Genomic DNA, 15,442 nt, shown 5'->3' on the forward strand with positions numbered 1-15,442 from the left:
AGGGCTGCTACTTAGCCATGGTGCTGCCCCTGGGGTAGATTCAGAAAGAGATACGACGGCGTATCTCCTGATACGCCGTCGTATCTCTGAGATCCGACGGTCGGATCTATGCGACTGATTCATAAGAATCAGTTACGCATAGATCTCCCTTAGATCCGACAGGTGTAAGTGACTTACACCGTCGGATCTTAGGCTGCAATCTTCCGCTGGCCGCTAGGTGGCGTTTCGTGTTTTACTTGCGACGAATATGCAAATGAGGAGATACGCCGATTCAGAAAAGAACGCCCGCCCGTCGCTTTTTTTTACGTCGTTTGCGTTCGGCTTTTTCCGGCGGATAGTTACCCCTGCTATATGAGGGGTAGCTAATGTTAAGTATGGCCGTCGTTCCCGCGCCGAGTTTTGCATTTTTACGTTGTTTGCGTAAGTCGGTCGCGAATACGGATGGACGTAATTTACGTTCACGACGAAACCAATGACGTCCTAGCGACGTCATTGGGAGCAATGCACGCTGGGAAATTTAGCCGGCGGCGCATGCGCATTTAAATCGGCGCGGGGACGCGCCTGATTTAAATAGTACACTCCCCCTAGCGGCGGAATTTGAATTCCGCCGGGGGATTTACGATCCGCCGGCGCAAGTTTTGAGGTAAGTGCTTTGTGAATACTGCACTAGCCTCTCAAAATTGCGCCGGCGGATCGTAAATCAGATAGATTACGCGGATCTAAAGATCCGCTAATCTATCTGAATCTACCCCCCTGTGTCCATGGACTGAACAGATGTCGGAAAATGTAAGCAGAGCTAGAAATCAGTCTGTCCCCAGGAGCTTGCAATCAGCAGCACTTTGTGAGAGGTTTGCCCGGGCTATTGCGAATATGCCAGCCTGTATGCCACGCTGTAAAAACGGCAGCCCCTGTTCCCATTCCCAATCTGTTAGCATGTTTCTGACCACTGTATAAATCAGCCCTGTCCCCAAGAGCTTGCAATCCAATTGACAACACACTTTGAGATGTTTGCTGGAGAAAAAGCCGATTTATACAGGGTGTAGCACTACCCCCGGAGAAGCTGCTGAGTATTTTTGGGTGGCACGTTACCTCTATCTTCTCGCTGTCCAGAGTAAAAACAGAGTCTGAAGAATTCCAATTCCAATGCACTTCTTTTTCTGGGATTTATTTGCAGAAAAGAAGTAAAAGGGTGGAAGGGTAGGTAGGTAGGTTCAGGTGCATAGTCACAAATAGGAAACACTCCATATGTAGCGCCCCCCTTACTTTCAGTGCGGGCGCTACACTAAAGTTAGTGGGGAATGAAAGGGTTAGTTTTACTCCCATTCAAGATTTATGGAAATTCAGGCTGCTGCCCACTTCAGAATCGGTCCTGTGGGTCAGTCTACGCTCCAGGGGTGTGTTATCACCCCTGGGCGGCAGTTGGCGCTAGAGGGGTTCTGACAGACCCACCTTCTCCCAGCAGCCAATCAGAGGAGTTCTTCCCTCGTTGGGCATGCTAGGAGGGGGATATATCTGGGGCAGCCGCTTTTGGCGGGTTGTTCTATGCGGGGCCCGAGTTCCAGGTGCGGTACCCACCTTCAGGGTACGCGCATCCATGGGCCCCGCCACCGTGGCCTGCTTCGCTGAGGTTGTGCACCATGCGGAGCCTCATCCTGACATTGAGAGGGGCCCCAGCGACTTGCTGGGTCCCAACTTTCTGTTGAGAGGATCCTAAGCTGGAGGCTGTGCGATGGGGGATCGGCTCGGGGGAACCTAGAAGGAAATTATATACAGCACATGTGACCTGACTAAAGTCACATGACTGACCCCCCAGTCAGTGCTGGGACCCCTCCTCTCATAATAAGAAGACATTATTGCCTCCTACTCACTGGGCTCACACTGGAGGAAGCTTTATCAACCAACAAAATAACATGTTCTCTATATCTTGTGTGGGCTACAACAAAATGGCCGCCATGAGCTTTGTGAGAGGAGGAAGTGTCTTCAGAACAGGAGAGTAGCGGCCATTTTGTTGTAGCCCAGAGGTGTCCCTTTTTTTTTATTTTAGCTGGAAGAATCTTCCTGCTGAAGACTGAGGAGGAGGTAATATTGTCTTCTTATTATGGGACAAGGGGGTTCCAGTATTGTGTGTGTGTGTGTGGACTGGATTAAGGGGGGTCACATGTTCTTTATAAAGTGGGGGAGGGGGTTAATTCATTTAAATTTGGTCAGCAGGAATATAAAATAGTGATCTTCTCCCAGCCTGGAGCATCTATCCTCTGACAGATGCCAATGGTGGGACTGAGCTAGGGTTGCCACCTTTTCTTCAAGCCAAACACTTTAGTGGCAGCATTGAAGATTGTAAAAGACCTGAAAGAGAGTAGTAATGTGGCGCATAGCCCGCCGCAGCAAACAGTGCGCCTGGCAGAATTGTGAGTGTTCTGCACGGAATGCAGGGGTCAGATATGTCCTGGGGAGAGGGCTAGTGCTAGCAGGGGGGTGGGGAGAGTTAAATATGTGCTGGGGGGCAGTGGTGACTGGTGCTCAAAATTGCAGCCTCAATGTGCCCATTATATGCCACCTCTGTGCTCATCATACAGCCTCTGTGCTCATCATACAGCCTCTGTGCCCATAATACAGCCACTGTGCCCATCATATACAGCCTTTGTGCCCATCATACAGCCTCTGTGCCCATCATACAGCCACTGTGCCCATCATATATAGCCTTTGTGCCAATCATACAGCCTCTGTGCCCATCATATGCAGCCTCTGTGCCCATCATACAGCCACTGTGCCCATCATATATAGCCTTTGTGCCAATCATACAGCCACTGTGCCCATCATATGCAGCCTCTGTGCCCATCATACAGACACTGTGCCCATCATATGCAGGCTGTGCCCATATGTGCTGGGGGCGCTTTGGAGGGGTTCAGATATGTGCTGGGGGGGGATTTGTGAGAGAAGAGGGCCAGTGCAAAGGGAGGGGTGGGGGGTAGGATATGTGCTGGGGGGTGCTTTGGGAAGGAAAAGAGATTTAAAATCCAATCCACACTTCCAGCATTGCCCTCCTCCATCCAAAGCCCCCCCAGCACATATCCGCCTAACCCCTCGATCACTCCACATATTTTCTACCTTGTCCTCCTTTCCAACCGATCTCCCCCCTGACCTCCTCCATCTACAGAGCGTAAAAAAAAACTTCCTACAGACATGATATCAACGCTTCCCTGCTCCCCCTTTTCCTTGTGTTTGTACAGTAGGGATGAAATGGTGTGGGTGAATACCGATACTTTTTTTTCAATGTCATGTGGCACTTTGACAGATGGGGACTGATAGGTGTCACTGACAGGTGGCTGGCACTGATAGGCGGCACTTATGGGCACTGACTGGTGACTGGCGCTGATGGGCACTAATAGGTGGCACTGACAGGTGGCTGGCACTGATAGGCGGCACTTATGGGCACTGACTGGTGACTGGCGCTGATGGGCACTAATAGGTAGCACTGAGAGTTGGCACTTGTGGGCACTGATAGGTGGCACTGATTGCACAGATAGGTGGCACTTGTGGGCACTGATATATGGCACTGATTGGTGGCACTTGTGGGCACTGATAGCACTGATAGGTGGCACTTGTGGGCACTGATATATGGCTCTCTCCTCAGATCCCCCTAGTCCTTGTGTGCAGTGAGCCTTCTGTGTGTCTCTCCCATGGTGAGCTCTGCCATCAATAACCAGGACAGAGGATGAGGGCTGAGCACCTAAAACTCCGTGGTGACAGGTTCTATTCACAAGAAGCGATGTACGGCCCACGCGTTCCCCCCGCCTTCTTCTCCTTACCTTGCAGCCGGATTTGTTCTGAAGGGAAACTGGCGTGGCTGTCCCAGTGGCCGGGTTGTTGGTAGAAGAACCCCCGAACGAGAACCCGGTAGTAGCCATGGTTTTTCTCCGGGCCTAAAGAGCGCACAGGAAGCACCGAGACAGGCGCACTCTGATGACGTCAGTGAGCGCCGAGTCATGCTGCTGGCTGAAGATACAGTGGCGCTTAGTGATAAACATTAAAAGTATCGGGTGAAGCATCGGTAGCAAATGCTCGGTTTCCGTCCCGATACCGATACTAGTATCGGTATCGGGACAACCCTAGTTTAAATAATAAGCTTTTATTTGACAAACAAATGGGTACTCACATTTGTATAAAATCAACAGTGCATTTCATGCTAACATGTTCTATCTGATCTCTCGACCGGTTTCGTCCACCTGACGTCATCTGGACTGTCCAGGAGAAAACCATACAGGTTGCAACCCTAGACTGAACCTCGGCATCAGTAGCTAGTGGAGACGAGCTCGGGTGTCCCCTGAACTCATGGCTAGGCGAATTTGCATTCTTTTTTTACTCCAATGAGCTGTGGGCGGGGCTATTTTTGCCCCTTTATCTCATCCTGAAGCTCATTGGTGTACAAAAAGAGCTCTGAAGTAGGGATGAGCGCCAGAATCTTCAGTACCCAGTCCAAACCCACCTGATTGAGCCTTCCAGAAAGCTGCCACTGTACTGGGCCAATCATAAGCATTTTAGGCCCCTTCTACAAATGGCGATACATGCGACAGATTCATGTAGTTGTCGGTAAGGCGTAAATAATTCTGTTGCAAGCATCTCTCCTGTAATAGAAACATATCTAATATTATTAACCGAACCCCTTGCCACCGCCTCCTGTCCGCATGTCCTGACTAAGGATAGGCTCAGGCGTGTTCGGAACCCGCACGTGCAGAGCCCGCCAGGAAGTCAACACTGCGCTCCTCTAATCACAGGCAGTGTGACATTTCCTGACCTCTGCAGCCACGGATCGGGAAAATGTCTCACTGCCTGCGATTAGCGGAGCGCAGTGCCGTTTTCCTGGCGGGTTCCGAACACGCCTGAGCCCATTCTGAGTCCTGACCTCCTCTATTAGACTTAAAAAAAAGTTTAATATCACTTTAATTTAACCACTTAAGGACCGGACCAATATGCTGCTAAATGACCCAAGGGGTTTTTACAATTCGGCACTGCATCGCTTTAACAGACAATTGCGCGGTCGTGCGACGTGGCTCCCCAACAAAATTAGCGTCCTTTTTTCCCCACAAACAGAGCTTTCTTTTGGTGGTATTTGATCACCTCTGCGGTTTTTATTTTTTGCGCTATAAACAAAAATAGAGCGACAATTTTGAAAAAAATGCTATATTTTTTACTTTTTGCTATAATGAATATCCCCCCAAAACATATGTAAAAATAGTTTTTTTCCTCAGTTTAGGCCGATACGTATTCTTCTACCTATTTTTGGTAAAAAAAATTGCAATAATCGTTTATCGGTTGGTTTGCGCAAAATTTATAGCGTTTACAAAATAGGGGATAGTTTTATTGCATTTTTATTTTTTTTTACTACTAATGGCGGCGATCAGCGTTTTTTTTTTCGTGACTGCGACATTATGGCGGACACTTCGGACAATTTTGACACATTTTTGGGACCATTGTCATTTTCACAGCAAAAAATGCATTTAAATTGCATTGTTTATTGTGAAAATGACAGTTGCAGTTTGGGAGTTAACCACAGGGGGCGCTGTAGGAGTTAGGGTTCACCTAGTGTGTGTTTACAACTGTAGGGGGGTGTGGCTGTAGGACTGACGTCATCGATCGAGTCTCCCTATAAAAGGGATCACTCGATCGATGACGCCGCCACAGTGAAGCACGGGGAAGCCGTGTTTACATACGCCTCTCCCCGTTCTTCAGCTCCGGGGAGCGATCGCGACGGAGCGGCTATAAACGAATAGCCGCGGCGTCGTCCCGGATCGCTCCCCGCGGGAATCCAACCGCCGCATGTAGCGGGGGGGGGGGGGGGTCCCGATCGGACCCCCGACCAGCGGAAAGGCAGGGACATACAGGTACGCCAATGTGCCTGTATGTGCCATTCTGCCGACGTATATCTACATGCGGCGGTCTGGAAGCGGTTAAGGGCTTCTGAACAACGGGAGGTAGAGACCGAGTTCCTGATTATGTGACTACTGTGACTGTCTGCCACAGTAGTCACATGATTTGGAGCCCCTCCCACTGAGTTTTAATCGTAAACGGTGATCAGGAGCTCAGTCAGTGTGTTGGGAGTGCTCACTCTGAACTTGTCCAGACTTAGGTGTGTGTTTCCCCAGGAATGACGGGTTCTCTTTATCTCCATATCTATGGATGTGCTGATCTTATTCTCCTCTCTCTTCATGTCTCTCTGTACCATACTTCTCCCTTTGTCTGGCTCTCTCTGATGACGTTGATCTATGACATAATGGATGCCATAGATGTTCTCTACTTCTCCTGATTTTAGATTTCTGTGTCCTGAGACAACGAAATACAAATAGGAAACGCCTCAAATCTGATCACCTGACAAAGGATGGGGGAGGAGCCGAGTCACACGACAGAGAGGATACTAAACCTCGCCCTGGAGATCATCTACCTGCTGACCGGAGAGGTGAGGAGTATTCTGGGAGGTCACATGACATCTCTCTTATCTCTATTAATAAAAAACAGACCTGACCAGAAAGGTGAGGAGGATTCTGGGAGGTCACATGACATCACTCTTATCTCTATTAATAAAACACAGACCAAACCAGAGAGGTGAGGAGGATTCTGGGAGGTCACATGACATCACTCTTATCTCTATTAATAAAACACAGACCTGACCGGAGAGGTGAGGAGGATTCTGGGAGGTCACATGACATCACTCTTATCTCTATTAATAAAAGACAGACCAAACCAGAGAGGTGAGGAGGATTCTGGGAGGTCACATGACATCACTCTTATCTCTATTATTAAAACGCAAACCTGATTGGAGAGGTGAGGAGGATTCTGGGAGGTCACATGACATCAATCTTATCTCTATTAACCACTTCAGCCCCGGACCATAATGCAGCTAAAGGACCTTGCCACTTTTTGCGATTCTGCATTGCGTCGTGTTAACTGACAATTGCGCGGTCGTGCGACGTAGCTCCCAAACAAAATTGAGGTCCTTTTTTTTCCACACATAGAGCTTTCTTTTGGTGGTATTTGATCACCTCTGCGGTTTTTATTTTTTGCACTATAAACAAAAATAGAGCGACAATTTAGCTGACTAATGAGGGTGCAGGCTGGGGAGAGGTTCCTCCAGACCCAAAGCACACTGTAGAGATGGGAGGACAATGCCCGACCACTGCACAACTTGCCTGGCCCGAGTGGTTAGAAGGTAAAAGCAGCCTCAGCTCGATTCATCCAAGCCACACCCCCAACAGGTTTTGCCCCACCCTAGGGGCTTTATTATGGACCTCCAGGATTAATCCCCAGGGTCACCCCTGGTGTAACGTGTTGGGGGCAGGGCTTGGTTGAAACAAGCTAAGGCTGCTTTAACCTGCTAACCACTCGGGCCAGAGGAGGTATGTGGCAGTCAAGCTTTCTCCTCGCATCTCTACAGAGGACCGACTAGAGAAATAATTAATTTTGGGAACTTCCGTTGATTTACAATGAGATGTGAGTTATTTTCACTATGACATGATATTTATTTACCTCAGGAATGCATTATAGTGAAGAAGGCAACTGATGGTCACCTGACTTGTGTGCCACAACATTGGAGCAGGAAACTGAGCCCCATGACAGAGCCTTCCACTTATTTCCTTATATCTGATATAAACAATGACCAGAAGATTCTAGAAGTCACCCAGAAGATCATAGAGTTGCTGACAGGAGAGGTGAGCGGTGTCGGGAATTCTGGGACATTATCCAGTAACAGACAAGGGGTGTGTCTGGATGGTGACGGTATCATTGTGTGTGTCAGGTTCCTATAAGGTGTCAGGATGTCACTGTCTATTTCTCCATGGAGGAGTGGGAGTATATAGAAGGACACAAGGATCTCTACAAGGACGTCATGATGGAGAAGCGTCCGCCCCTCACATCACCGGGTAAGAGGAGACTTTAATTTCTTGTAAAGGAGAGAAGAGTATTGAGGATCCCCCTAGATACACATCCTCTGATATAAAGACATATAAACACTGGGCCAGATTCTTAGAGGAGATACGACGGCGTATCTCCAGATACGCCGTCGTATCTCTGCGTCCGGCCGGTCGTATCTATGCGCCTGATTCTTAGAATCAGTTACGCATAGATATCTATTAGATCCGACAGGCGTAAGTCTCTTACGCCATCGGATCTTAACTGCATATTTACGCTGGCCGCTAGGGGCGTGTACGCTGATTTACGCGTCGAAATATGTAAATCAGCTAGATACGCGAATTCACGAACGTACGCCCGGCCGACGCAGTAAAGTTACGCCGTTTACGTTAGGCTTTTCCCGGCGTATAGTTACCCCTGCTATATGGTGGCGTACCAATGTTAAGTATGGCCGTCGTTCCCGCGTCGAATTTTGGATTTTTTACTTCGTTTGCGTAATTCCTCCGTGAATGGGGCTGGACGTCGAAACCAATGACGTACTTTGGAGCAATGCACACTGGGAAATTCCACGGACGGCTCATGCGTCGTTCGGGAAAAACGTCAATCACGTCGGGTCACAGTACATTTACATAAAACACGCCCCCCTGTTCCAAATTTGAAGTAGGCGGGCTTACGCCGGCCGATTTACGCTACGCCGCCGCAACTTACGGAGCAAGTGCTTTGAGAATCCAGCACTTGCCTGTCTAAGTTGCGAAGGCGTAACGTAAATCGGATACATTACGCCACCGCAAAGATACGCGGATCTACCTGAATCTGGCCCAATGTATTCAGTCAGTGTGTGTTTCCTACAGATGGATCCAGTAATGGGAACCCACCAGAGAGATGTCCCCGTCCTCTGTATTCCCGGGACTCCACACAGGAAGATCAGGAGATCCTTCATGAGGATCAGGTAATAGAATTGAGGGCTCTAATTAAACCTGATATTCTTCTGCTTTACCAAAAAATCTGACTACCGAAATTGACATTAACACGTTTGCTGTACTACTTAGTATGAAGGCCTGATTGTCGTTAAAGTTGAAGATGAAGAAGATCCATCTGTGATGGGGGATGAGCCGTGCAAAGAGGAAGAGATCCCTCCAGAGATCAGCACAGGTGAGTAATAAATAGTAAATCCAGAGAAGAGTCCCAGATTCTCCTTGTTCAGTCACTACAACAATCTCTTGTTTTTTAAAGGCACCCAAAAGAAAAAAACCTGCAAAAACGCACTTGACTGGGTGCCAAAAAAGACAAACACGCTACTTTGTTGCCAAACGCGTTGCGTCCCTCAGGTGTGAATGCAATCTCAATCCAGAGAACAGTCCCAGATTCTCCTTGTTCAGTCACTACAACAATCTCTTCTCCCCTCCCCCTCCTCTGTCAGTAGACAGTAATGGGGAGACAGTATGTGCCCAGTGGGGGGGTCAGGAGCCATCAGCCTCTATTAGACTCCGGCTCTCCTCCTCACATCATGTCGTTGTGTGTTACCAGCCAAGAGACGTGACCAGTCCCCCCCCCCCCCCCACACACACACTCTCTGGGGTCTCTCGTACATCTCAGTACAGGGGGCTTCACGCTATTCTTTATTCACAGACACCCGAGACACTCAGAGAGACGTCAAATCTGAGGAGGAGGAAGAAGGACGTGTGAGGGTAAAAGAGGAGGAAGTTCACATAGAGATCAGCACAGGTGAGGAATAAACATTAAATCGAGAGAGGATTTGAAGTCTTCTTCTTCAGTCTCCATATGTAAAGCAGCCGAGCCCAATAAAAAAAAAACAGTTTTATTACTGTTCTTCTGGCCCTTGTCCACATGTAAACATGGACTACACATGTTTTTGTGTAGTCCATTCTTAGACCCCTTTCACACCGAGGGTGCTATGGCATTAAAAAAATAGCGCCTGTAATCCGCCCTCAAACAGCTGCACCATTGTCTCGAGTGTGAAAGCCTAAGGGCTTTCACACTGGAGCGTTGCCCTAGCAGGACAGTAAAAAAAAGTCTTTGGAGCGGTGTGTTTACCGCTCCTTCACCGCTGCTGCCCATTGAAATTAACGGGACAGCGCGGCTATACCGCTCGCAATGCGCTGCTGCAGCAGTGCATTGCGGGCGGTTTCAACCTAACCTATTCTCCATCGCGGAACTCCGGCGGCGATCGGATCCCACGGCCACGGAGCATTTAACAATCACGTACAGGTACGTGATTGTGCCCAGCCGTGCCATTCTGCCGACGTATATCGGCGTTATTCGGTCCTTAACCACTTGCCCACCGCCTCATGTCAAAAAGACGTCCTGTTTTTAAAGATGTATATCTCGGTAACGGCAGCAGCTGCTGCCACAACCGAGGTATGCATCTTTAGTGCCGACGGTCCTGTAAACGATAACGGCGGTCTCTGCGGTGGATTCGCCGCGAGATCGCCGTTATCGGTGGCGGGAGAGGGGCCCCCCCCCTCCCGCCGCTCTCCCGCGCCCTCCGCCGCTTACCGGAGCCGTCGGTAGCGGCGGAGGCGATTGGGTGCTGTCGGCTGGTGAGCGGGGACGAGACTGAAGGAAAAATCTCCTTCGCCCGTCCCCATAGCTCGGCTGGGCGGAAGTGACGTCAAAACGTCAGTCCCGCCCAGCCTCTTAAAGAGACAAATTTATTTTTTGGTCATTTGAAAAAATGACATTTTATTTTTTATTTTTTGCATTTAAGCCCAAATATGAGATCTGAGGTCTTTTTGACCCCAGATCTCATATTTAAGAGGACCTGTCATGCTTTTTTCTATTACAAGGGATGTTTACATTCCTTGTAATTGGAATAAAAGTGATCAAATTATTATTTATTTTTTTTTCAGTGTAAAAAGTAATAAAATAAATAAAAAAAAATAAGAAAACAAAAAAAAAAATTTTTTTAAAGCGCCCCGTCCCGACGAGCTCGCGCGCAGAAGCGAACGCATACGCGAGTAGCGCCCGCATATGAAAACGGTGTTCAAATCACACAAGTGAGGTATTGCCGCGATCGTTAGAGCGAGAGCAATAATTCTAGCCCTAGAGCTACTCTGTAGCTCAAAAAATGCAACCTATAGAATTTTTTAAACATCGCCTATCGAGATTTTTAAGGGTAAAAGTTTGACGCCATGCCACGAGCGGGCGCAATTTTTAAGCGTGACATGTTGGGCATCATTTTACTCGGCGTAACATTATCTTTCACAATATATAAAAAAATTGGGCCAAATTTATTGTTGTCTTATTTTTTAATTAAAAAAAGTTAATTTTTTCCAAAAAAAAGTGCGCATGTAAGACCGCTGCGCAAATACGGTGTGACAAAAAGTATTGGAATGACCACTATTTTATTCTCTAGGGTGTTAGAAAAAAAATATATAATGTTTGGGGGTTTTAAGTAATTTTCTAGCAGAAAAAACTGTTTTAGTCTTGCAAACACCAAATCTGAAAAACACCTAAGGTCTGGAAGTGGTTAAAGTGTGGAGCTTTGTCATGTCTTTTAACTGTCCCTATTCTGCTTTTGTCTTTTATTCCCTCCAGATGGACAACGTACAACGAGCGCCATGGGGACACATCTGTCTTCCGATCCCTCTACACTTGGGCGGAGTTTCTCCAATCAGTCACCTTTCATCACCCACCATACAGATAATAGAAAAAAAACTCACACAAAAAATAAGCCATATTCATGTTCAGAATGCGGAAAATGTTTCACCCAGAAGTCCTCTCTTATTTCCCATGGACGACTCCACATAGGCATGAAGCCTTACTCTTGTTCCCAGTGTGGAAAATGTTTTAATTCAAATTCCCATCTTCTCCGCCATCAGAGAATTCACACGGGAGAGAAACCATATTCATGTTCGGAGTGCGGGAAACGTTTCACCACAAGTACCGCTCTCGTTAACCACAAGAGAACTCACACCGGGGAGAAGCCGTATTTGTGTTCGGAATGCGGGAAATGTTTTGGAGCGTGTTCAGCCCTTATTTATCACAAGAGGACTCACACGGGGGAGAAGCCGTATTCATGTTCTGAATGTGGGAAATGCTTTACTACGAATTCAGCTCTTGTTTATCACAAGAGAACTCACGAGGGGGAGAAGCCGTATTCGTGTTCAGAGTGCGGGAAATGCTTTCCTGAGAGTTCAGCTCTTATTAATCACAAGAGATCTCACACAAAGGAGAAGCCATATTCATGTACGGAGTGTGGAAAATGTTTTAGTAGGAGTTCAACACTTGTTAATCACATGAGGACTCACACAGGGGAGAGGCCGTATTCATGTTCAGAGTGCGGGAAATGTTTCACTCTGGGGTCCCATCTTGAGTTACACAAGAGAACTCACACAGGGGAGAAGCCGTATCCATGTTTGGAGTGCGGGAAATGTTTTAGTCAGCAGAGCAATCTTAAATTTCATAGGAGAATTCACACAGAGCAGAAGCCAAATTCGTGTTCATAATGCAGAATTATTTCACTACGAGTACTGCTTTCTTGAGAAGTTATAGCCATGTTTTAGAAATGTTTTACTGTGGGAAAAAAAAATCTTCTATTACCTTGTAGAATTCACAGTGGGCCGAACTTATCTTCATGATGAAGTGACAGAAATGTTTCTTTCTTGTCCATTTAGGGACACTGGCCCGGATTCAGAGAGCAATTGCGCCTGCGTAACCATAGTTACGCAGCGCAATTGCTTACTTGCGCCGGCGTAACGAATGCTCCTGATTCAGGAACCTTGTTACGCCGACTGCAGCCTAAGATATGCGTGGCATGAGGCTCTTATGCCCGCATATCTTAGGCTGCATTCTTGCGATGGCCGCTAGGTGGCGTTCCCGTTGTGCTCTGCGTATAGTATGCAAATTGCATACTAACGCCGATTCACAACGTTACGCGAGCCCTGCGTACGCAGTTTGCCCGGACAATTTTGTTTGGGAGCCACGTCGCACGACCGCGCAATTGTCTGTTAACCACTTAAGCCCCGGACCAATATGCTGGCTAAAGATCCAAGGTGTTTTTACAGTTCGGGACTGCGTCGCTTTAACAGACAATTGCGCGGTCGTGCGGCGTGGCTCCCAAACAAAATTGGCGTCCTTTTTTCCCCACAAATAGAGCTTTCTTTTGGTGGTATTTGATCACCTCTGCGGTTTTTAGTTTTTGCGCTATAAACAAAAATAGAGCGTCAATTTTGAAAAAAATACAATATTTTTTACTTTTTGCTATAATAAATATCCCCCAAAAACATATATAATTTTTTTTTTCCTCAGTTTAGGCCGATACGTATTCTTCTACCTATTTTTGGTAAAAAAAATCGCAATGATCGTTTATCGGTTGGTTTGCGCAAAATTTATAGCGTTTACAAAATAGGGGATAGTTTTATTGCATTTTTTTTTTTTTTTACTACTAATGGCGGCGATCAGCAATTTTTTTCATGACTGCGACATTATGGCGGACACTTCGGACAATTTTGACACATTTTTGGGACCATTGTCATTTTCACAGCAAAAAATGCATTTAAATTGCATTGTTTATTGTGAAAATGACAGTTCCAGTTTTGGAGTTAACCACAGGGGGCGCTGTAGGAGTTAGTGTTCACTGTGTGAGTGTTTACAACTGTAGGGGGGTGTGGCTGTAGGTGTGACGTCATCGATCGTGTCTCCCCTATAAAGGGGATGACGCGATTGATACGCCGCCACAGTGAAGCACGGGGAAGCCATGTTTACACACGGCTCGCCCCGTTCTTCAGCTCCGGGGACCGATCGCCGCACTCGAGCGGCGATCAGGTCCGCGGGACCCGCGGTCCCGGAGCTTCGGACCGGGTCGCGGGAGCGCGCCAGCGACCAACGGCTGGGTACAAGTACAGGACGTATATATACGTGCTTGTGCCCAGCCGTGCCATTCTGCCAACGTATATGTGCAGGAGGCGGTCCTTAAGTGGTTAAAGCGACGCAGTGCGAATTGTAAAAACCCCTTGGGTCATTTAGCAGCATATTGGTCCGGTCCTTAAGTGGTTAAGAAACAGGCAGATCACTGAAATTAATGGGCTCCCATAGCAATAAAACGTGTTTGCAACGCAGGTGTGTTGCCCTATTGTGATGAGGTGCAGCTTAAAATAAAAGGCACCATAACACAGTAAAGAGTATAAAGTGCATTGCCAGTAACATGCGCATTACCACAATGTAAGGATGTAATGCAGGGGTCTCAAACTCAAATTACCTGAGGGCCACAAGACAAGTTTCCATATCCCATGGGGGGCCGCATGCAAACTTTCAAACTTCAAAAACATTAGTACTGGTGTCAACGAACACATTATTAACCCTGACCACTACACTGCACACTGACCACTACACACTGACCACTCACCATCAGGGTACAGCACATCAGGGCACGGGGCACAGCACACATGAGTGCACAGCACACATCAGGGTACAAAGCCCAGCACATCAGGGTACAAAGCCCAGCACATCAGGGTACAGGGCACATCAGAGCACAGCACATAGGGGTACAGCACAACAGGCCACATCAGGGTGCACGGCACATCAGGGCACAGCACATCAGGACAGGGCACATGGCACATCAGGGTACAGGGCACATGAAACAGCACATCAGGGTACAAAGCCCAGCACATCAGGGTACATGGGGCACATCAGAGTACATGGGGCACATGGCACATCAGGGTACATGGGGCACACCAGGGCACATGGGAGCACATCAGGGCACAATCAGGGAACATGGGGCACACCAGGGAACATGGGGCACATGAGAGCACATCAGGGCACAGCACATCAGGGCACATGGCACATCAGGGTACAGGACATGGCACATCAAGGCACAGCACATCAGGACAGGGCACATGGCACATCAGGGTACAGGGCACATGAAACAGCACATCAGGGTACCCCATGTACCCTGATGTGCCGGGCTTTGTTCCCTGATGTGCTGTTTCATGTGCCCTGTACCCTGATGTGCCACGTGCCCTGATGTGCTGGGCTTTGTACCCTGATGTGCCGTTTCATGTGCCCTGTACCCTGATGTGCCATGTGCCCTGTCCTGATGCGCTGTGCCCTGATGTGCCATGTCCTGTACCCTGATGTGCTCTCATGTGCCCCATGTTCCCTGGTGTGCCCCATGTTCCCTGGTTGTGCCTTGATGTGCTCTCATGTGCCCCATGGCACATCAGGGTACATGGGCCACATCAGGGCACAATCAGAGCACATGGGGCATATCAGGGCACATACAAGCACACCAGGGCACACTCAGGGCACATCAGGGCACAATCAGGGAACATGGGGCACATGAGAGCACATCAGGGCACATGGGGCACAGCACACCAGGACAGGGCACATCAGGGTACAGGGCCCAGCACATCAGGGCACATGAGAGCACATCAGGGCACATGAGAGCACATCCGGGCACATGAGAGCACATCAGGGCGGGCACAATCAGGGCACATGGGAGCACATCAGGGCACATGGGAGCACATCAGGGCACATTGGAGCACATGAGGACACATCAGGGCACATGAGGACACATCAG

The 15,442-nt window shown here is 48.3% G+C and overlaps 2 protein-coding genes and 1 long non-coding RNA gene across 3 annotated transcripts in view; 2 read left to right on the plus strand and 1 right to left on the minus strand.

Annotated features, from left to right (window-relative positions):
• The window catches only part of LOC120910478 (oocyte zinc finger protein XlCOF8.4-like), a 78,788-nt gene that overhangs the window by 12,507 nt on the left and 50,839 nt on the right, over positions 1 to 15,442 (minus strand). Inside the window, exon 10 of the mRNA XM_040322235.1 lies at positions 6,107 to 6,321. Within this exon, the coding sequence (XP_040178169.1) occupies positions 6,107 to 6,321 (215 nt within the window). The remainder of the gene's footprint in view (positions 1 to 6,106; positions 6,322 to 15,442) is intronic.
• Positions 2,012 to 7,699, plus strand: LOC120909970. The gene is made up of 3 exons (XR_005741400.1): positions 2,012 to 2,079; positions 6,311 to 6,454; positions 7,527 to 7,699. It is a non-coding gene; the product is annotated as an uncharacterized LOC120909970 (long non-coding RNA).
• LOC120909940 (gastrula zinc finger protein XlCGF17.1-like) lies at positions 9,502 to 12,613 on the plus strand. Its single transcript, XM_040321760.1, has 2 exons — positions 9,502 to 9,627; positions 11,461 to 12,613. The coding sequence occupies exon 2, from the start codon at positions 11,484 to 11,486 to the stop codon at positions 12,369 to 12,371; it is 888 nt and encodes a 295-aa protein (XP_040177694.1). The 5' UTR covers positions 9,502 to 9,627; positions 11,461 to 11,483; the 3' UTR covers positions 12,372 to 12,613.

Source organism: Rana temporaria, chromosome 8, assembly GCF_905171775.1.
Source record: "Rana temporaria chromosome 8, aRanTem1.1, whole genome shotgun sequence".
In the NCBI taxonomy this organism is placed as follows: domain Eukaryota; kingdom Metazoa; phylum Chordata; class Amphibia; order Anura; family Ranidae; genus Rana; species Rana temporaria.

What these genes read in the sequence shown, in the direction of transcription:
- LOC120909940 (XM_040321760.1), top strand. Translation starts at nt 11,484, where the DNA reads ATGGGGACACATCTGTCTTCCGATCCCTCTACACTTGGGCGGAGTTTC.